Here is a 23882-nt window from a genome sequence, read left to right on the forward strand (position 1 = left end):
ACAGGGTCATGAAGGACCAGTGGAGAACCGGCCACAGGGTCATGAAGGACCAGTGGAGAACCGGCCACAGGGTCATGGAGGACCAGTGGAGAACCGGCCACAGGGTCATGAAGGACCAGTGGACCACAGGTTTTCCCTGTGGCTGTGGCTCTTTCAGCAGATAATGCGCCGCCACAAAGCACAAATGCTTCAGGAATGCTTTGAGGAGCACAACAACAAGCATCTCAATCCAATCGAGCATCTGTGGGATGTGCTGAACAAACAAGTCCGATCCATTGAGGATCCACCTCACAACTTCAGGGGTCTAGTGGAGTCCATGCCTCGACCGGTCACAATATTAGGAAGGTGGTCATAATGTTATGCTTAATCGGTGTATATACACATGCAATATTTTATGATTATATTATTAGTTGTGTTTTATTTGTGCCCAATATTAATGTTTGCAACCCCTCAGGGAGACAAACTCGGGCCAGCCTGGCATTTGGGTCTTCGAGATCGGCACGTCTCCGTTGTTCACCTCCATCATGCCCGGAGAGGTCACGGAGGTCACAGAGGTCACGCCGGAGGACACACCCACTCCTGATCCGCCGGTCCCAGGGTCCGAGGCTCCGTACGAGCCGCTCACGAGCCGTCCAGAACCGCTCTCAGAGTCCTCCACCCCGGACGAGCTTCAGTACCGTTACGTGCAACCGCCGCAGAACCCGCAGAACCCGCAGGTGCTGATCATCGATGAAGACGAGCTCAGCGTCAACGGTGAGAGGAAAGCGGAGACTATAGACAGTTTCATCGGACAGTTGCCATGGTTACGAGCCTGGCCCGAAGTTAAAGGAACACTCCACCGTTTTTATAAATAGGGCTCATTCAACATCTTTCCTACATTTAGATATGTGGGCAAATGCATTTTTGTCTCAGTGTATGCATTGTTTTAGTTTGGCAGTGTCGCCGCTAGCTTAGCTTAGCATAATGAATGGAATCCTATTTTGCCACTAGCATGTGCCGAGTAAAAGTGATCCAAAAAACCCCCCCAACTAATTACTTCTTGTGGCCGGCGTTTTCACAACGAGTACAAATAGCGATGCAGATTAAAGGGTTAGTTCACCCAAAAATGTAAATTGTGTGATTAATGACTGAGCCTCATGTGGTTGGACACCCGTCAGACCTCCGTTCATCTTCAGACACAAATGAAGATATTTTAGTGTAAATCTGATGCTCTGAAAGGCCTCCATTGGCTCAACTTTACACTCTCAAGACCCTTAAAAGACACTAAAGACTAAAGTTACAAAGTCCATCTCACTACAGCGGCTCTACAATAACTTTATGAAGACGAGAATAGTTTCTGTGCGCAAAAAAACCCTAAATAACGACTTATATAGAGATGACGATTTCAAAACATGGCATCATGAAGCTTCAAAGCGTTATGAATCAGTGAGTCGATTCAGCGGTTCAGAGCGTTATGAATCAGTGAGTCGATTCAGCGGTTCAGAGCGTTATGAATCAGTGAGTCGATTCAGCGGTTCAGAGCGTTATGAATCAGTGAGTCGATTCAGCAGTTTGGATCGCCAAATTTCAGCAGTTTGGCAGTTTGACACGCGATCCGAATCATGATTCGACTCACTGATTCATAACGCTTCGAAGCTTCATGATGCGCCCAAGTAGCAGTGCTTCGCCTGTGCTTCCCCATAATATAGTCCCAAGTCAATATCTGCCTAGGAAATCGCCTAGTCTTAATCTGCATCGCTATTTGTACTCGCTGTGAATACGCAGGCCACAAGAAGTAATCAGGTGGGTGGGGTTTTTGGATCACTTTTACTCTGTATTTATGTTTCCCGCAAAATATTTAAATGTGCCTTTATCATGGAGTGCAAAACAACTTTGGCTTTGTCCTCTATTAATGCCAGTGCCCATAGAGCACAGGGTTTTTTGTGATGCATTCATACAATCAATCTCAAATAGGGCACTTTATCTACAAGTTAACTTTCCCAACATGAATCTTATGAAACAAGGAAACATGTTATTCCGATGCATTGCATGATTGAAGCATTTATAGATACTGTGCACAAAAAACGGCATTACACGGTCTTTAAAGGGTTAGTTCACCCAAAAATATTAATTCTGTCATTATTAGTATTCTCCCCCATGTCGTTCCAAACCTGTAAGACCTTCGTTCATCTTCGGAACACAACTTCAGATATTTATCTTCTTCTCTACGGTCTTACGGGTCGACATTAGGGCGAGTAATTAATGTATGAATTTACATTTTTGGGTGAACTAACCCTTTAAGGGGGGCGTTTCCCCCACTCTATATTGCAGACAGAAATGGGATATTATTTATAATAAACATGCTGAAACAATAAAAACATGTAAATTAAGATAATGCTGCCCAATTAAAATGAAAGATGATGCACTCTAGGTTCTATATGGCACCAAAAATAGTTCTTGGCTCGTAATCATAGGGGAACCTTTTTTAGTGCTATATATCACCAATTTTGGTGCTTCAACGGTTCTTCAGAAGTGCTACATAGCACCTTCGTCAAAGAACCGCTGAAGAACCACTGAAGCACCAAAATTGGTGCTATATAGCACTAAAAAGGTTCCCCTATGATTACGGGTCAAGAACCTTTTTTGGTGCCATATAGAACCTTTTTTTTTAGAGTGTAGCGCATAAGAAAGATAACGCAGCCTCTGTTGTTATTGATTCTTTGCGGACGTCTACCAGAAGTTAAGTTTGGGCCACAAAAGCACGCATGCGCAGTAACGTTTGTTTATGTTGTTGCCGTTGAAACCGTCTATACTGAGTACGTCTTATGTTTCATACATATTAATAAATCTGTTTTTATTATACAGTGTTTTCTTATAACTACGAGACATGCTCCAGCAACAAGCACAAGTGCTCCACCTTCGCCGAATGCCGAGATTATTCAGACGGGTTCTGCTGTCACTGCATACCTGGTTACTATGGCAACGGCAAGGATTGCATTGCTGAAGGTGGGTTGGAACGTTGGAACGATAAATCCCTAAAGGTCATATCGAAGCAGTAAATGATGCCGCTGTCGTCCGAATCCACAGGCAAACCTCAGCGGATGAACGGGAAGCTGAACGGCAGACTCTACGTTGGGAGTTCTCCGTCTCCTGTGGAGTTCTCCAACAATGACCTGCACTCGTATGTGGTGGCCAATGACGGCCGGGCGTACATCGCCGTCAGCAGCATCCCGGCCAGCGTGGGAGCCTCATTACAGCCGCTCCCGGCTCTCGGAGAGGCCATCGGATGGGCCTTCGCTCTGGAGCAGCCCAACTATCACAACGGCTTCAGCCTCATCGGTAACACAGTTAGGGCTTCAGGAGTGTAGCTGGAATTATCACTTAAAAGTAATCGGTCAGACCAAACCGTAAGCCGTAGAGCCTTGAGACTTTGAAGGCTGGTAGTGCTCACACCGCCTACAATGACACCAAAGCTCATCCCAATCGGCCTGACGGGGGCGCTACAGCGCTCAAAAGTACACAATGGCCCATAACTCCTAAACCGTTAGGCGTGTCTTATATCGTTGGAATCCTTTGCTCGTCGTTCAGGCAAAATTTCCAGGTATATCGAACTAGTCCAAGGTTAGAAGCAAACCATTGCAGAAATATTCTCTGGAGAGGGAATATCAATATTTAGCAATTTTCGATTAATTGTCGCTTGCTAATGGTCGCCAAAATGTTCCATATGGGCAGGGCCACTTTTACTAAAATTGCTATATTTTCACCAAACTTGGGACACGTGTATGAGCTAAATCTGAGGTCACGTAAAAAAAATTGCCACAATTGGCCACTTGTTGGCGCTATAACAGCAAAAAACGTGAATATGGCTATAACCACCCAACCTAGACCGTTTTACTTGAAAATCGGCATAGACTGGGTGCTTCTCAATTCTTATTTGTGCATCCTCGTTTCCTTTCCTCGTGTCTTATCTCCACCCCTTCAGGATGCGAGGGAAGGACGCAAGGAAAAGACACGAGGACGGAGGAATTGAATGAAGTGAAATGATATATCCTCGCTCCTTTTAGCGTCACTTCAAAGCGTCGTCAATTAATGACTATATCGCTGGAAATAGTTTGCACATCTGGATTCTTGAACATTAGAGAAAACTATTTATATTGTAATAGTTTCAACCCCTACAAAATACCACATTTGTCCATATTTTATTTAATATTACCAGTTACGATGACACCAAAGCTCGTCCCAATCGGCCTGACGGGGGCGCTACAGCGCTCAAAAGTGCACAATGGCCCATAACTCCTAAACCGTTAGGCGTGTCTTATATCGTTGGAATCCTTTGTTCATCGTTCAGGCAAAATTTCCAGGTATATTGAACCAGTCCAAGGTTAGAAGCAAACCATTGCAGAAATATTCTCTGGAGTGGGAATATCAATATTTATCAATTTTCGATTCATGGTCGCTTGCTAATGGTCGCCAAAATGTCCCATATGGGCAGGGCCACTTTTACTAAAATTGCTATACTTTCACCAAACTTGGGACACATGTGTATGAGCTAAATCTGAGGTCACATGAAAAAAATTGCCACAATTGGCCACTTGTTGGCGCTATAACAGGAAAAAACGTGAATATGGCTATAACCACCCAACCTAGACCGTTTTACTTGAAAATCGGCATAGACTGGGTGCTTCTCAATTCTTATTTGTGCATCCTCGTTTCCTTTCCTCGCGTCTTATCTCCACCCCTTCAGGATGCGAGGGAAAAACGCAAGGACGGAGGAATTGAATAAAGTGAAATGATATATCCTCGCTCCTTTTAGCGTCACTTCAAAGCGTCGTCAATTAATGACTCTACACCGCTGGATTTAGTTTGCAAATCTGGATTCTTGAACATTAGAGAGAACTATTTATATTGTAATAGTTTCAACCCCTACAAAATACCACATTTGTCCATTTTATTTAATATTACCAGTTACGACGACACCAAAGCTCGTCCCAATCGGCCTGACGGGGGCGCTACACCCCTCAAAAGTACACAATGGCCCATAACTCCTAAACCGTTAGGCGTGTCTTATATCGTTGGAATCCTTTGCTCGTCGTTTAGGCAAAATTTCCAGTAATGTTGAACCAGTCTAAGGTTAGAACCAAACCATTGCAGAAATATTCTCTGGAGAGGGAATATCAATATTTATCAAGAAAAGTTTAAATTTCAATTCATGTTCGCCCGCTAATGGTCGCCAAAATGTTCCATATGGGCGGGGCCACTTTTACAAAAATTGCTATATTTTCACCAAACTTGGGACACGTGTATGAGCTAAATCTGAGGTCACATTAAAAAAAATGCCACAATTGTCCACTTGTTGGCGCTATAACAGGAAAAAATGTGAATATGGCTATAACCAAAATTCCAAATGTGGTTCATAGGCTCAGTTTTTCATAGGTGTGTGTGTGTGTGTGTGTGAGTGGATGTGTCAATATCACACTCTTGATGTTTTAGAGTGTCACCCCTTCACTGCTGTGTACTTTTTTTCAGCATTGTGGCCGATTTGTAGATTGTACACACAAATATTCTGAGAATTTTTGTGTTTTTGCCGATTTCCCATTCATTTCCTATGGTCGGTCACACACCGAAGACAATGAACGCAACTTTTTTTTTTTACGACCAATTAGCATGCTCGAATCATGACCCCAATGTTTTATGGTGTTTACATACCTAATGCCAGAGAAGTCACCAAGTTTCATATCATTCTGATGAAGCTGTGATTTTTAAAATTTCAAAACAGAAAATGTTCCTCTGTAATCACATGGTGTTTGACATAGCCACACAATATTCATATAATTTCATAGATCTCCTCATACTGAACAACTTTGCCTCAAGAACCACTGCTGTCCATCAAATCGTTCATTGAATATCGCAACTATGTACAAAAAAACTACTTTTGCAAACTAGTCCTAGGTTTTTCTGAATAAAACCAATGCAGTGCAATTCTCTAGACGCCCTAACTTCACCCTTTGGGTAGCTATAACAGGGTTATTTACATAATAGGCTCGGCAAAATACGCTCAAAAGCCTATAAATCATAAACAAAAACTTCATGCAACATATGATTCTAAACAAGCATGCATACTTTTATGGCGATCGGACCATAGGTGACGCTATAGCTTTGAAAGCATGTATTTCCTGTGGTAAATTGCCTGTATTGGCTGTAAACGGTATCTTCCTTCTATGATTTAAGTGGTGACATGCTTGAATTGATCAACGATTGCCTCGTGGAATCTGTCCTTCTCCTCTCTGTGTGATATGAAGTTCTCAAGCGTTTGAGCTGCAGCTGCTTCCTCTGAAGTGGAAACACATGCTCAGGGTCAGTCTTCTTCTCTCCGTGTCCACAGGAGGGGTCTTCACACGCCAGGCCGAGGTCACCTTCCAGCCTGGCAACGAGAAGCTGAGCATCAGACAGGAGTTCGGCGGCATCGATGAACACGATCACCTGTTGGTCAGCACTCATCTGGACGGCCGGATCCCTGAGGTGCCACCGGGAGCCACGGTCCAGATCCCCCCCTACAACGAGATATACCAGTACTCCAGCAACTGTAAGAGATATCACCACTTCACGCTCGTAAATCAAGTGTTTACCAGGAACAAACTCGTCGATCGAAGGTTTAGATGCGTGTGAATGATGTTGCTAATGAATAGCAATTGCATTCCTGTATTTATCCCTCTGGTGCTCTTGGTTTAGGGGTTGCATTGGTCGTCTTCCCCGTCATAAGTGACCGGACACCTAAAAATTTAACTTCCTCCACCCCAGTAAAACCAATGCAATTTGTTTTTCTTCAATAATATTTTTTCTTTTTAATTTTGTATTTTGAGATGATTTGATGGTATTTGTCAATATTTATGCAATAATTATGTAATATATATATATTTTTTTAATTATTGCAGTATTTCAGGTTAAAATAGAGACTAGGCCTTAAAAATAAATTTTTTTGAAGGCAGATTAGCCCCTCTTTTGGAATTATTTAAGAAATCCTGCAACCATGTGTGTAACCACTAGAGGTCTCTATGGAGAGGCTTGAGAATTCACTAGTTCTCTTTTGAACACATTTAATGTTTTTTTTGATGGATTTGAATATATATTTAAAAAATCTCAAAGACTATTTATTATAAAGTTTTAGATTTTTTTGTTTTGGTAGAAAAATAGATTTTTTTTTTCTGGGAATTTGTGTTTTTGCAGATTTCCCATTCATTTCCTATGGTGGTCATTTTTGACCGAAGAGCACAAGTGGGAGTATTTTTTTTACAACCAATTAGCATACTCGAATCATGACCCCAATTTTTTGTGTGTTTACATACCTAATGCAAGAAAAGTCACCAAGTTTCATATAATTCCGATGAAGCAGTGATTTTTAACATTTCAAAACAGAACATTTTCCGGTCAAAATGACCGAAGAGCACCAGAGGGTTAAATTCTAGGAATATTGTAATAAGTGTAGTAATTGACAGGAGATTGGCGTTATTTTGTCTGGTTCTCAGTGATCACGTCGTCCTCGCGGCGGGACTACACCGTTAGCATGCCTGATGGCAGCGTCCACACACACAGCTACCTGTGGACGCAGAGCATCCGCTTCCAGAGCTGCCCACACGAGGAGCTCACACACTCCACGCCGGCCAGCCAACAGCTCAGCGTCGACCAGATCTTCGTCATGTATGACTCCAGCAATCAGCTGATCCGCTTCGCCATGAGCAACAAGATCGGCTCCATCCACAGTGAGGACACTTACACTCTCAAAATAGAATTAAAGCAGATGTGTGAACATTCAATGCATAGTGCTAAAACAACTCAACACTCCTTAACACTCCTTAACACTAACCCAACAGTAACTCAACACTGGTTTAACTCCTCAACACTAACTCAACACTGGTTTAACTCCTCAACACTAACTCAACACTGGTTTAACTCCTCAACACTAACTCAACACTGGTTTGACTCCTCAACACTAACTCAACACTGGTTTGACTCCTCAACACTAACTCAACACTGGTTTAACTCCTCAACACTAACTCAACACTGGTTTAACTCCTCAACACTAACTCAACACTGGTTTAACTCCTCAACACTAACTCAACACTGGTTTGACTCCTCAACACTAACTCAACACTAACTCAACACTGGTTTAACTCCTCAACACTAACTCAACACTGGTTTAACTCCTCAACACTAACTCAACACTGGTTTGACTCCTCAACACTAACTAAACACTAACTCAACACTGGTTTAACTCCTAAACACTAACTCAACACTGGTTTAACTCCTCAACACTAACTCAACACTGGTTTGACTCCTCAACACTAACTCAACACTGGTTTAACTCCTCAACACTAACTAAACACTGGTTTAACTCCTCAACACTAACTCAACACTGGTTTAACTCCTCAACACTAACTCAACACTGGTTTAACTCCTCAACACTAACTCAACACTGGCTTAACTCCTCAACACTACCTCAACACTGGTTTAACTCCTCAACACTAACTAAACACTGGTTTAACTCCTCAACACTAACTCAACACTTGTTTAACTCCTCAACACTAACTCAACACTGGTTTGACTCCTCAACACTAACTCAACACTGGTTTAACTCCTCAACACTAACTCAACACTGGTTTAACTCCTCAACACTAACTTAACACTAACTCAACACTGGTTTAACTCCTCAACACTAACTCAACACTGGTTTGACTCCTCAACACTAACTCAACACTGGTTTAACTCCTCAACACTAACTCAACACTGGTTTAACTCCTCAACACTAACTCAACACTGGCTTAACTCCTCAACACTAACTAAACACTGGTTTAACTCCTTAACACTAACTCAACACTGGTTTAACTCCTCAACACTACCTCAACACTGGTTTAACTCCTCAACACTAACTAAACACTGGTTTAACTCCTCAACACTAACTAAACACTGGTTTAACTCCTCAACACTAACTCAACACTGGCTTAACTCCTCAACACTAACTAAACACTGGTTTGACTCCTCAACACTAACTCAACACTGGTTTAACTCCTCAACACTAACTAAACACTGGTTTAACTCCTCAACACTAACTCAACACTGGCATAACTCCTCAACACTAACTCAACACTGGTTTAACTCCTCAACACTAACTAAACACTGGTTTAACTCCTCAACACTACCTCAACACTGGTTTAACTCCTCAACACTAACTAAACATTGGTTTAACTCCTCAGCACTAACTAAACATTGGTTTAACTCCTCAACACTAACTCAACACTGGTTTAACTCCTCAACACTAACTCAACACTAACTCAACACTGGTTTGACTCCTCAACACTAACTCAACACTGGTTTAACTCCTCAACACTACCTCAACACTGGTTTAACTCCTCAACACTAACTCAACACTAGTTTAACTCCTCAACACTAACTCAACACTGGTTTAACTCCTCAACACTAACTCAACACTGGTTTAACTCCTCAACACTAACTAAACACTGGTTTAACTCCTCAACACTAACTCAACACTAACTCAACACTAGCTTAGCTCAACACTGGTTTAACTCCTCAACACTAGCTCAACACTGGTTTGACTCCTCAACACTAACTCAACACTGGTTTGACTCCTCAACACTAACTAAACACTGGTTTAACTCCTCAACACTACCTCAACACTGGTTTAACTCCTCAACACTAACTCCTCAGCACTAACTAAACATTGGTTTAACTCCTCAACACTGGTTTAACTCCTCAACACTAACTCAACACTGGTTTAACTCCTCAACACTAACTCAACACTAACTCAACACTGGTTTGACTCCTCAACACTAACTCAACACTGGTTTAACTCCTCAACACTACCTCAACACTGGTTTAACTCCTCAACACTAACTCAACACTAGTTTAACTCCTCAACACTAACTCAACACTGGTTTAACTCCTCAACACTAACTCAACACTGGTTTAACTCCTCAACACTAACTCAACACTGGTTTAACTCCTCAACACTAACTCAACACTAACTCAACACTGGCTTAGCTCAACACTGGTTTAACTCCTCAACACTAGCTCAACACTGGTTTGACTCCTCAACACTAACTCAACACTGGTTTGACTCCTCAACACTAACTCAACACTAACTCAACACTGGCTTAGCTCAACACTGGTTTAACTCCTCAACACTAGCTCAACACTGGTTTGACTCCTCAACACTAACTCAACACTGGCTTAGCTCAACACTGGTTTAACCCCTCAACACCAACTCAACACTGGTTTAACTCCTCAACACTCACTCAACACTGGCTTAACCCCTCAACACTAACTCAACACTGGCTTAGCTCAACACTAACTCAACACTGGCTTAGCTCAACACTGGTTTAACTCCTCAACACTAACTCAACACTGGCTTAGCTCAACACTGGCTTAGCTCAACACTAACTCAACACTGGCTTAGCTCAACACTGGTTTAACTCCTCAACCCTAACTAAACACTGGCTTAACCCCTCAACACTAACTCAACACTAACTCAACACTGGCTTAGCTCAACACTGGTTTAACTCCTCAACACTAAATCAACACTGGTTTAACTCCTCAACACTAACTCAACACTGGTTTAACTCCTCAACACCAACTCAACACTGGTTTAACTCCTCAACACTAACTCAACACTGGTTTAACTCCTCAACACTAACTCAACACTGGTTTAACTCCTCAACACTAACTAAACACTGGTTTAACTCCTCAACACTAACTCAACACTAACTCAACACTAGCTTAGCTCAACACTGGTTTAACTCCTCAACACTAGCTCAACACTGGTTTGACTCCTCAACACTAACTCAACACTGGTTTGACTCCTCAACACTAACTAAACACTGGTTTAACTCCTCAACACTACCTCAACACTGGTTTAACTCCTCAACACTAACTCCTCAGCACTAACTAAACATTGGTTTAACTCCTCAACACTGGTTTAACTCCTCAACACTAACTCAACACTGGTTTAACTCCTCAACACTAACTCAACACTAACTCAACACTGGTTTGACTCCTCAACACTAACTCAACACTGGTTTAACTCCTCAACACTACCTCAACACTGGTTTAACTCCTCAACACTAACTCAACACTAGTTTAACTCCTCAACACTAACTCAACACTGGTTTAACTCCTCAACACTAACTCAACACTGGTTTAACTCCTCAACACTAACTCAACACTGGTTTAACTCCTCAACACTAACTCAACACTAACTCAACACTGGCTTAGCTCAACACTGGTTTAACTCCTCAACACTAGCTCAACACTGGTTTGACTCCTCAACACTAACTCAACACTGGTTTGACTCCTCAACACTAACTCAACACTAACTCAACACTGGCTTAGCTCAACACTGGTTTAACTCCTCAACACTAGCTCAACACTGGTTTGACTCCTCAACACTAACTCAACACTGGCTTAGCTCAACACTGGTTTAACCCCTCAACACCAACTCAACACTGGTTTAACTCCTCAACACTCACTCAACACTGGCTTAACCCCTCAACACTAACTCAACACTGGCTTAGCTCAACACTAACTCAACACTGGCTTAGCTCAACACTGGTTTAACTCCTCAACACTAACTCAACACTGGCTTAGCTCAACACTGGCTTAGCTCAACACTAACTCAACACTGGCTTAGCTCAACACTGGTTTAACTCCTCAACCCTAACTAAACACTGGCTTAACCCCTCAACACTAACTCAACACTAACTCAACACTGGCTTAGCTCAACACTGGTTTAACTCCTCAACACTAGCTCAACACTGGTTTAACTCCTCAACACTAACTCAACACTGGTTTAACTCCTCAACACTAACTCAACACTGGTTTAACTCCTCAACACTAACTCAACACTGGTTTAACTCCTCAACACTAACTCAACACTGGTTTAACTCCTCAACACTAACTCAACACGGCTTAGCTCAACACTAACTAAACACTGGCTTAACTCAACACGGCTTAGCTCAACACTAACTCCACACTATCGGTTTTCAAAGAGTATCTTCTGGTCACCAAGGCTGCATTTATTTGATCCAATTGCAGTAAAAACGGCTGCTCAAGAAACATTTATGATTATTATCAATATTGGAAACAGTTTTGTATTTTTGAGGAAACTGATACATTTTATTTTTCAGGATTCTTTGTTGAATAGAAAGTTCAAAAATAGAATCTTTTGTAACATTATAAGTGTCACTTTTTAATGCGCCCTTGATGAATATAAGTATTGTCTTTCAAAAAAACATCTTTGTTTGACCACTAGTATATCTTGTTTACTACTCTGTGTGACTCAGCCAGTTGTAGACAGCAGTGCAGCTGTTAGTGAAGTTCATATGTGTGATTTAACTCCGTCTCCCGCTGATGTTTGTGTGTTCTGGGTTAAAGTGCTGGTTCATGTAAGCTGTTCCGAGTTAAACCACAGCTCTAGAGCACGAACATCTGTCGGCAGATCTGTGCGTCCCGTGACATGTCTCTGTTTCAGAAGAAACATCCATCATCAGGTTCTTTATTTCAGGTTAACAGTTTTAAGCTCTGAAAGACCCAAATGTGCTTCTTCAATTTTATTTATAATGTGCTTTTCACAATGTTTCATACCAGCTTTACAGAAAACTCAACACTGGTTTAACTCAACACTAACTCAACACTGGTTTAACTCAACACTAACTCAACACTGGATTAACTCAACACTAACTCAACACTGGATTAACTCAACACTAACTCAACACTGGATTAACTCAACACTAACTCAACACTGGCTTAACTCAAGACTAACTCAACACTGGATTAACTCAACACTGGCTTAACTCAACACTAACTCAACACTGGATTAACTCCTCAACACTAACTCAACACTGGATTAACTCAACACTAACCCAACACTGGCTTAACTCAACACAAACTCAACACTGGCTTAACTCAAGACTAACTCAACACTGGATTAACTCAACACTGGCTTAACTCAACACTAACTCAACACTGGATTAACTCCTCAACACAAACTCAACACTGGATTAACTCAACACTAACTCAACACTGGATTAACTCAACACTGGTTTAACTCAACACTAACTCAACACTGGATTAACTCAACACTAACTCAACACTGGCTTAACTCAACACTAACTCAACACTTTCTTAACTCAACACTAACTCAACACTGGATTAACTCAACACTAACGCAACACTGGCTTAACTCAACACTAACTCAACACTGGATTAACTCCTCAACACAAACTCAACACTGGATTAACTCAACAGTAACTCAACACTGGATTAACTCAACACTAACTCAACACTGGTTTAACTCAACACTAACTCAACACTGGATTAACTCAACACTGGTTTAACTCAACATTAACTCAACACTGGATTAACTCAACACTAACTCAACACTGGATTAACTCAACACTAACTCAACACTGGCTTAACTCAACACTAACTCAACACAGGATTAACTCAACACTAACTCAACACTGGCTTAACTCAACACTAACTCAACACTGGATTAACTCCTCAACACTAACTCAACACTGGATTAACTCAACACTAACCCAACACTGGCTTAACTCAACACAAACTCAACACTGGATTAACTCAACACTAACTCAACACTGGAGTAACTCAACACTAACTCAACACTGAATTAACTCAACACTAACTCAACACTGGATTAACCAACACTGGTTTAACACAACACTGGTTGACCGCAACACTGGCTTAACTCAACACTAACTCAACACTGGATTAACTCCTCAACACTAACTCAACATTGGCTTAACTCAACACTGGATTAACTCCTCAACACTAACTCAACATTGGTTTAAGTCCTCAATACTAACTCAACACTGGATTAACTCCTCAACACTAACTCAACATTGGTTTAAATCCTCAACACTAACTCAACACAGGCTTAACGAAATGTGGATAAGCTGTTCGTAATTATAGTAGTTGTAGGTTGGAGTTATTAATTCATTATGTGGTGCTTTTGTATTTGGTGACGCTTCACCTCCACAGTTACATGATGCATATAAATAACAGGGTTAAAAAAGGAAGTAGTATTTTTGGTTAGTTTGCATGAGTTTTCATGAATAAATGAAAGAGCTTTACAAGTGTTTTATGATTCAGAAGAGAGTTGGGCTCTGTGGTCGTGCTGCAGCTTTTGATGTGGTTTAATATGTATATGCATTGTGGTTTGTAAGTGAACGCAGATGCTCTGCATGTGTTTCCAGGTGGAATCCCCGAGCAAAACCCCTGTTTCACCGGCAGACACGGCTGCGACACCAACGCCGTCTGCCGCCCGGCTCAAGGCAAAGACTTCACCTGCGAATGCGCCTCGGGATTCACTGGAGACGGACGGGTTTGTTACGGTAACCACCGCTCAATCCTTCTGTATGTTTGTGTTATTAACAGGAAACAGAGTTCAAACATCTGCGTTGAGTTACTGAAGAACCCTCGTTACTCTCAGCTCTGATAAATCTTAGCTGTTGAAATTGTATTATAATTGAATTTGACTTCAAAGAAGCTGCTGGTTCACAGACGGGACGAGGAGCCAATGCAAACACGCGGCGGAAGAGACTGTTTATACAGAGTTTAATTCATGAGAAGTGGCCTCAAGATCTAAATCTACCGCTTATCAGAGAAAACACACACAAACACAGTGATTTAGTGAAGTCAACATCAAATCTACGTGGAGACGAGTTGTCTGGAGTGACCAATCACACTTCTCTGTCTGACAATCCCATGGACGAGTCTGGGAGAATGGAACTTGCCTGAATGCATTGTGCCAAGTGTAAAGTTTTATGAGGTGGGGTTGTTTTTCAGTGGTTGGCCCCTTAGTTCCAGTGAAAGGAACTCTTAATGCTTCACCAAGACATTTTGGACAATTTCATGCTCCCAACTTTGTGGGACCAGTTTGGGGACGGCCCATTCCTGTCCCAGCATGACTGCTCCAGTGTTTAAAGCGTCTCCATAAAGACATGGATGAGCGAGTTTGGTGTGGAGGAACTGGACTGGCCTGCACAGAGTCCTGACCTCAACCCGATAGAACACCTTTGGGATGAATTAGAGCGGAGACTGAGAGTCAGGCCTCACAAATGCGCTTCGGTTGATATTGTGTCTATAGAATATTGTGTTTTCACTATACACTCACATAAAGGATTATTAGGAACACACACTAATACTGTGTTTGACCCCCTTTCGCCTTCAGAACTGCCTTAATTCTACGTGGCATTGACTCAACAAGCTGCTGAAAGCATTCTTTAGAAATGTTGGCCATATTGATAGGAGAGCATCTGCAGTTGATGGAGATTTGTGGGATGCACATCCAGGGCACGAAGCTCCCGTTCCACCACATCCCAAAGATGCTCTATTGGGTTGAGATCTGGAGACTGTGGGGCCATTTTAGTCCAGTGAACTCATTGTCATGTTCAAGAAACCAGTTTGAAATGATTGGAGCTTTGTGACGGTGCATTATCCTGCTGGAAGTAGCCATCAGAGGATGGGGACATGGTGCTCATAAAGGGATGGACATGGGCAGAAACAATGCTCAGGTAGGCCGTGGCATTTAAACCATGCCCAATTGGCACTAAGGGGCCTAAAGTGTGCCAAGAAAACATCCCCCACACCATTACACCACCACCACCAGCCTGCACAGTGGGAACAAGGCATGATGGATCCATGTTCTCATTCTGTTTACGCCAAATTCTGACTCTACCATCTGAATGTCTCAACAGAAATCCAGACTCATCAGACCAGGCAACATTTTTCCAGTCTTCAACTGTCCAATTTTGGTGCAAATTGTCGCCTCTTTTTCCTATTTGTAGTGGAGATGAGTGGTACCCGGTGGGGTCTTCTGCTGTTGTAGCCCATCCGCCTCAAGGTTGTGTGTGTTGTGGCTTCACAAATGCTTTGCTGCAGACCTCGGTTGTAACGAGTGGTTATTTCAGTCAAAGTTGCTCTTCTATCAGCTTGAATCAGTCGGCCCATGACCTCTGACCTCTAGCATCAACAAGGCATTTTCTCCCACAGGACTGCCGCATACTGGATGTTTTTCCCTTTTCACACCCTTCTTTGTAAACCCTAGAAATGGTTGTGCGTGAAAATCCCAGTAACTGAGCAGATTGTGAAATACTCAGACCGGCCCGTCTGGCACCAACAACCATGCCACGCTCAAAATTGCTTAAATCCCCTTTCTTTCCCATTCCGACATTCAGTGTGGAGTTCAGGAGATTGACCAGGACCACACCCCTAAATGCATTGAAGCAACTGCCATGTGATTGGTTGATTAGATAATTGCATTAATGAGAAATTGAACAGGTGTTCCTAATAATCCTTTAGGTGAGTGTATAACTCTGTGTTGTGTTGTTGCTCAGATGTTGACGAGTGTTCAGAAGACGCTGAGATCTGCGGCTCTTACAGCGTCTGCATCAACCAGCCGGGAAGCTTCCGCTGCGAGTGTGTGGACGGCTTTCAGTTCGCCAGCGACGGACGGACCTGCGTCGGTGAGAAACACTCCTGATGAGCGGCTCGTGAGTGTGTGTCTGAGCGGCTCGTGAGTGTGTGTGTGATCAGCTGGTGTGTGTTTGCAGAATCGGAGCGTCCCGTGGATCACTGTCAGAGAGGAACGCACGACTGTGACGCTCCTGAGCGATCCAGATGCAGTTACACCGGAGACTCGTCCTACGTCTGCTCCTGTTTGCCGGGCTTCACCGGAGACGGACGCGCCTGTCACGGTAACACACACTCACACACACACACACACACACTCATGTTGGGTTTTCATGTTTTATGGGGACTTTCCATAGGCGTATTGGTTTTTATACCGTACATACCGTATATTCTATCCGCCTACACTGCCCCTGCCCCTAAACCTACCCATCACACACACACACACACACACACACACACACACACACACACACACACACACACACACACACTGCCCCTGCCTCTAAACCTACCCATCACACACACACACACACACACACACACACACACTGCCCCTAAACCTACCCATCACACACACACACACACACACACACACTGCCCCTGCCCCTAAACCTACCCATCACACACACACACACACACACACACACTGCCCCTGCCCCTAAACCTACCCATCACACACACACACACACACACACACTGCCCCTGCCCCTAAACCTACCCATCACACACACACACACACACACACACACACTGCCCCTAAACCTACCCATCACACACACACACACACACTGCCCCTAAACCTACCCATCACACACACACACACACACTGCCCCTAAACCTACCCATCACACACACACACACACACACACACACACACACTGCCCCTAAACCTAACCCTCACAGGAGACATTCTGCATTTTTACATTTTCAAAAAACATCACTTAGTCTGATTTATAAGATGTTTTCCTCATGGGGACCTAAAAATGTCCCCACAAGGACGAGGATTTCGAATATTGCCATCTTTGTGGGGACATTTTGTCCCCATAACGTAGGGATTACTAGTCCACACACACACACACACACACACACACACACACACACACACACACACACACACACACACACACACACACACACACACACACAGATCCACCCCAGGATTTTTCTGCTGTCTCAGCCTCTCTCCATTAGAGGTTAAACACTCAGAACATGTAAACGCCCCAAGGGCTCGTCCGGGTCCATAAATCAGGGTTTCTCCAGTAATGTGTGAATCCTGGTCCTGAGCAGACAGCCGGACCCCAGAGAGACAGGAAATGCTCAGACCCGTGCGCCACAGCTGTGAGCTGGTCATTCATCACTCCTATCCTGTGTGTGTGTGTGTGTGTGTGTGTGTGTGTGTGTGTGTGTGTGTGTGTGTGTGTGTGTGTGTGTGTGTGTGTGTGCTGCACACATGTATGTTTGAGCAACGCCGGACAGACACGCCTCTTTAACACACAGCAGATGTGCATTCCTTCATATAGAGTCCTTTATCTGTACATCCTCTCTCTCTCTCTCTCTCTCTCTCTCTATCTCTCTCTCTCATGCAGATGTTGATGAGTGCCAGCCGGGCCGTTGCCATAGTGATGGCGTCTGCTTCAACACCCAGGGCTCTTTCACCTGTCAGTGTCGGCCAGGTTTCCATGGCGATGGCTTCAGCTGCACACCTGGATCTGGTATGATGATGGGATGGCATGAGTTCACTTCACTTTTCAGAATGAACCAGAATATACAGCAGGTTGCTCTCATTAAAGCTGCAGTGTGTAAGATTTTAGGATTCTAATATCCACTATATTGTGTTGACTTTATCCCAAATGTGAATGTGTAAATCAGTGATTTTCCCCAGGACACGGCCCGTGTGTGTGCGCCGCCCATCAGTGACATCATCCCCGCGTGTTATTGTGCAGTAACCATGGCAACACTAATATCCGCTGTGTTTTATTAGCCACTGTTTGGATCATTGATGGACAGAAACTGCTCATTGTTCTCCAGCTCAACACAGTTAGTCTGATTGTGTAAATCTGCTGTTGTTGATTTACCCAGAATGCCATGTTTTCCCGCCTCATATGATCTCGCTCACTGCAGTGTGAACAAGTGTCTCATAGTAGCGCCGAGACAACATCACTTTAACACACTCACATGTGTGTGAGAGGATCAAACACACACACACACACGCATGAGCGGAAGAAGCGGAAGCGCTCGCGGCAGAATAAAAGTCTTACTTCTGTGTGAATATAAAGAGATGAAATATCTTGGCTCGTCCCGTGAGACGCCTCGGCACAGTTTCCCCCGCGGCACATACTTCCCAGCCCTTCTGTGTGTGTGTGTGTGTGTGTGTGTGTGTGTTTCTGTCGAGTGTGTCGTGTTCTCCTAATTTGAGGACAGATGTCGTGTCTCTGACGCCGTGATAATTACAGCCCAACACATTCTCTAGTGTTGTCGTCTGTCTTCAGAAGCACGAACATCAACACGTGTCTCATCCAATCACGCTGAGCTAATGAGGGACGAATCACAGCATCAGAGAGATCTGACGACAGGAAAGCACTAATGATGTTTCCTAAGGGCACAGCCAATCAGCTGCCAGAGCAGGCGCTACAGCTACATTATATTATGGAGGATTGTGTGTGTGTGTGTGTGTGTGTGTGTGTGTGATTTGTGTTTAAAGGCACAGTGTGTAATGTTTCAGAACAAAGGCGTGTCTTGACTCGTGAGTGGGCGGAGCTTTTATTCTGCCGCGAGCGCTTCCGGTTCTTCCGCTCATGCGTGTGTGTGTGTGTGTTTGATCCTCTCACACACATGTGTGTGTGTTAAAGTGATGTTGTGATGTTGTCTGGGCGCTACTATGAGACACTTGTTCACACTGCAGTGGGCGAGATCATATGAGGCGGTAAAACATGGCATTCTGGGTAAATCAACAACAGCAGATTCACACAATCAGACTAACTGTGTTGAGCTGGAGAACAATGAGGAGTTTCTGTCCATCAATGATCCAAGTCAAGGCAACTTTATTTATATAGCGCTTTTAACACTGCAGATTGTTTCAGAACAGCTTCACAGTGTTAAACAGCAAAATAATGCAGCATAATTTTATTCAGCCGTACAGCCATTCTGGAGAAAACGCTGATGTCATCAGTTCATTTCAATACAGTGACAGTGTGGGCTTTAGATCAATAATTCGATCAGTAATTTAGTTTAAATGGTTAATTTAGTTTATTAATTAGATTTATTTCGATGTTTAGTTGAACATGTAGTGTCTCCAACTGAGCACGCCAAGCCAGAGGCGACAGTGGCAAGAAAACCAAACCCCATCAGGAGCAGAATGGAGGAAAATAAACCTTGGAGAAACCAGGCTCAGTCGGGGGGGCAGTTCTCCTCTGGCCAATTAACAAACAGCGAATTATTATTATTCTGGCAACTTTACAGGTCAGAGGTCATAATAGATCGGAATATTTGAAAGATCGTAGTCATCACGCCGGAGACGGGTTTATTGAGGATGCCGTGACGATGAGGCAGTTTCAGGCGGAGTCTAATCACGGTCTCTCAGACACTGCAGGGTCATGTGTTGGTCATGTGTTGGTCATGTGTTGGTCATGTGTTGGTCATGTGTTGGTCATGTGTAGGTCATGAGTTGGTTATGTGTTGGTCATGTGTAGGTCATGAGTTGGTCATGTGTTGGTCATGTGTTGGTCTTGTGTTGGTCATGTGTTGGTCATGAGTTGGTTATGTGTTGGTCATGAGTTGGTCATGTGTTGGTCATGTGTTGGTCATGTGTTGGTCTTGTGTTGGTCATGTGTTGGTCATGAGTTGGTTATGTGTTGGTCATGAGTTGGTCATGTGTTGGTCATGTGTTGGTCATGTGTTGGTCTTGTGTTGGTCATGTGTTGGTCATGTGTTGGTCATGAGTTGGTTATGTGTTGGTCATGTGTTGGTCATGTGTAGGTCATGTGTTGGTCATGTGTTGGTCATGAGTTGGTCATGAGTTGGTCATGTGTAGGTCATGTGTTGGTCATGAGTTGGTTATGTGTTGGTCATGAGTTGGTCATGTGTTGGTCATGTGTTGGTCATGTGTTGGTCATGAGTTGGTCATGAGTTGGTCATGTGTTGGTCATGTGTTGGTCATGTGTTGGTCATGTGTTGGTCATGAGTTGGTCATGTGTTGGTCATGTGTTGGTCATGTGTTGGTCATGTGTTGGTCATGTGTTGGTCATATGTAGGTCATGTGTTGGTCATGTGTTGGTCATGTGTTGGTCATGTGTAGGTCATGTGTTGGTCATGTGTTGGTCATGTGTTGGTCATGTGTTGGTCATGAGTTGGTTATGTGTTGGTCATGTGTAGGTCATGTGTTGGTCATGTGTAGGTCATGTGTTGGTCATGTGTTGGTCATGTGTTGGTCATGTGTAGGTCATGTGTTGGTCATGTGTTGGTCATGTGTAGGTCATGTGTTGGTCATGTGTTGGTCATGTGTTGGTCATGTGTTGGTCATGAGTTGGTTATGTGTTGGTCATGTGTTGGTCATGTGTAGGTCATGAGTTGGTTATGTGTTGGTCATGTGTTGGTCATGTGTAGGTCATGTGTTGGTCATGTGTTGGTCATGAGTTGGTCATTTGTTGGTCATGTGTTGGTCATGTGTTGGTCATGAGTTGGTTATGTGTTGGTCATGTGTTGGTCATGTGTAGGTCATGTGTTGGTCATGAGTTGGTCATTTGTTGGTCATGTGTTGGTCATGTGTTGGTCATGTGTTGGTCATGTGTTGGTCATGTGTTGGTTATGTGTTGGTCATGTGTTGGTCATGTGTAGGTCATGAGTTGGTCATGTGTTGGTCATGTGTTGGTCATGTGTTGGTCATGAGTTGGTTATGTGTTGGTCATGTGTTGGTCATGTGTAGGTCATGTGTTGGTCATGTGTTGGTCATGTGTTGGTCATGTGTTGGTCATGAGTTGGTTATGTGTTGGTCATGTGTTGGTCATGTGTAGGTCATGAGTTGGTTATGTGTTGGTCATGTGTTGGTCATGTGTAGGTCATGTGTTGGTCATGTGTTGGTCATGAGTTGGTCATTTGTTGGTCATGTGTTGGTCATGTGTTGGTCATGAGTTGGTTATGTGTTGGTCATGTGTTGGTCATGTGTTGGTCATGTGTTGGTCATGTGTAGGTCATGTGTTGGTCATGTGTAGGTCATGTGTTGGTCATGTGTAGGTCATGTGTTGGTCATGAGTTGGTTATGTGTTGGTCATGTGTAGGTTATGTGTTGGTCATGTGTTGGTCATGTGTTGATCATGTGTTGGTCATGAGTTGGTTATGTGTTGGTCATGTGTAGGTCATGTGTTGGTCATGTGTAGGTCATGTGTTGGTCATGAGTTGGTTATGTGTAGGTCATGTGTAGGTCATGTGTTGGTCATGTGTTGGTCATGAGTTGGTTATGTGTAGGTCATGTGTAGGTCATGTGTTGGTCATGTGTTGGTCATGTGTTGGTCATGTGTTGGTCATGTGTTGGTCATGAGTTGGTTATGTGTAGGTCATGTGTAGGTCATGTGTAGGTCATGTGTTGGTCATGAGTTGGTTATGTGTAGGTCATGTGTAGGTCATGTGTTGGTCATGTGTTGGTCATGTGTTGGTCATGTGTTGGTCATGTGTTGGTCATGAGTCGGTTATGTGTTGGTCATGTGTTGGTCATGTGTAGGTCATGAGTTGGTTATGTGTTGGTCATGTGTTGGTCATGTGTAGGTCATGTGTTGGTCATGTGTTGGTCATGTGTTGGTCATGTGTAGGTCGTGTGTTGGTCATGTGTTGGTCATGTGTTGGTCATGAGTTGGTCATTTGTTGGTCATGTGTTGGTCATGTGTTGGTCATGAGTTGGTTATGTGTTGGTCATGTGTTGGTCATGTGTAGGTCATGTGTTGGTCATGTGTTGGTCATGTGTTGGTCATGTGTTGGTCATGTGTAGGTCATGTGTTGGTCATGTGTAGGTCATGTGTTGGTCATGTGTAGGTCATGTGTTGGTCATGAGTTGGTTATGTGTTGGTCATGTGTAGGTCATGTGTTGGTCATGTGTTGGTCATGTGTTGATCATGTGTTGGTCATGAGTTGGTTATGTGTTGGTCATGTGTTGGTCATGTGTTGGTCATGTGTAGGTCATGTGTTGGTCATGAGTTGGTTATGTGTTGGTCATGTGTAGGTCATGTGTTGGTCATGTGTAGGTCTTGTGTTGATCATGTGTTGGTCATGTGTTGGTCATGTGTTGGTCTTCTCTGGGCGCAGGTCCAGCATCTGAACTGGATCCGGCTGACTGCAGTAAACCTCGGGATAAACAGAGAGACTATCATTAGCGTAGATGCCGTTCTTCTGATGATGTAACGAGTACATCAGGCGTTATGGGAAGTGTTCCCGGTTCCGGCTGACCTAGTTAATGCAGCCTAACAATCATTTCATTGAAAAAGTGTTTTATGTGTATGCCACAGTAAAGAGATGTGTTTTTAGTCTAGATTTAAACTGACAGAGTGTGTCTGCTTCCCGAACAATGTTAGGAAGAGTTCCAGAGTTTAGGAGATAAATAGGAAAAGGATCGACCGCCTGCAGTTGATTTGGATATTCTCGGTATGATCAACTGGCCAGAGTTTAGAGAGCGCAGTAGACGTCAGGGGCGGACTGGCCATCTGTGTAATCTGGAGAATCACAGAACGGCCGGTACTCCAGTACGGCCGCGGCCCACCACCCGCCACGCACGCAGTCATCACCTGTTCCCCCCCACTAATCTGTTTCACACTCCAGTACTGTAGGTGGCAGCAATGCACCTTTTAAGTTGGATGCCAGCTGCACTGGCCGTGGCCGCCAAGTAAGGAGAAGAAGAAGTGGAAGAGTAGGAAGAAACCAACTAACAGCAAAGACGTTAGATAGAAAAGTGTTTCCCAACTGGGGTGCCCAGGGTGCCGTCTGACGAGAGCAGGGGTGCCGTGTAAAAGTCCAATATATATATAATATATATATATATATATATATATATATATATATATATATATATATATATATATATATATATATATATATATATATATATATATATATATATTATTTATTTATTTATTTATTTATTTATTTATTTATTTTTTCAAATAATTCTCTCTTTGTAAACTTTGTTCAATGCATGCGAGTGCTGCCGTGTGTTCGAATATGACCAGTCATTTTCACCATCATCACCCGGGTTTAGTGCCAGAAGACACGAATGAGAAGTCGCGCGCTGGGAGAAAATGTGTCTCTGTGCGCTCATCCGAGAGCGCGCACACGTCTCACAGCGCGCAAATATTGAGTTATCTTTCAAGTCTTGCTCTTGAACGGACAAACCCACACAAGGTGCCACAAAATTGAGAACA

At 43.4% G+C, this 23882-nt stretch overlaps 1 protein-coding gene across 1 annotated transcript in view; it reads left to right on the plus strand.

The window, feature by feature from the left end:
• The window catches only part of LOC307142878 (nidogen-1-like), a gene marked incomplete at its 5' end in the record, with an annotated part of 61550 nt that overhangs the window by 11697 nt on the left and 25971 nt on the right, over window positions 1-23882 (plus strand). The window contains 9 exons of the mRNA XM_079844047.1: window positions 455-753; window positions 2845-2985; window positions 3067-3318; window positions 6362-6562; window positions 7503-7736; window positions 14265-14402; window positions 16407-16535; window positions 16623-16766; window positions 18069-18194. Of these exons, the coding sequence (XP_079700173.1) occupies window positions 455-753; window positions 2845-2985; window positions 3067-3318; window positions 6362-6562; window positions 7503-7736; window positions 14265-14402; window positions 16407-16535; window positions 16623-16766; window positions 18069-18194 (1664 nt within the window). The remainder of the gene's footprint in view (window positions 1-454; window positions 754-2844; window positions 2986-3066; window positions 3319-6361; window positions 6563-7502; window positions 7737-14264; window positions 14403-16406; window positions 16536-16622; window positions 16767-18068; window positions 18195-23882) is intronic.

Source organism: Gobio gobio, assembly GCF_949357685.1.
Source record: "Gobio gobio genome assembly, chromosome: 19".
Classification (NCBI taxonomy): domain Eukaryota; kingdom Metazoa; phylum Chordata; class Actinopteri; order Cypriniformes; family Gobionidae; genus Gobio; species Gobio gobio.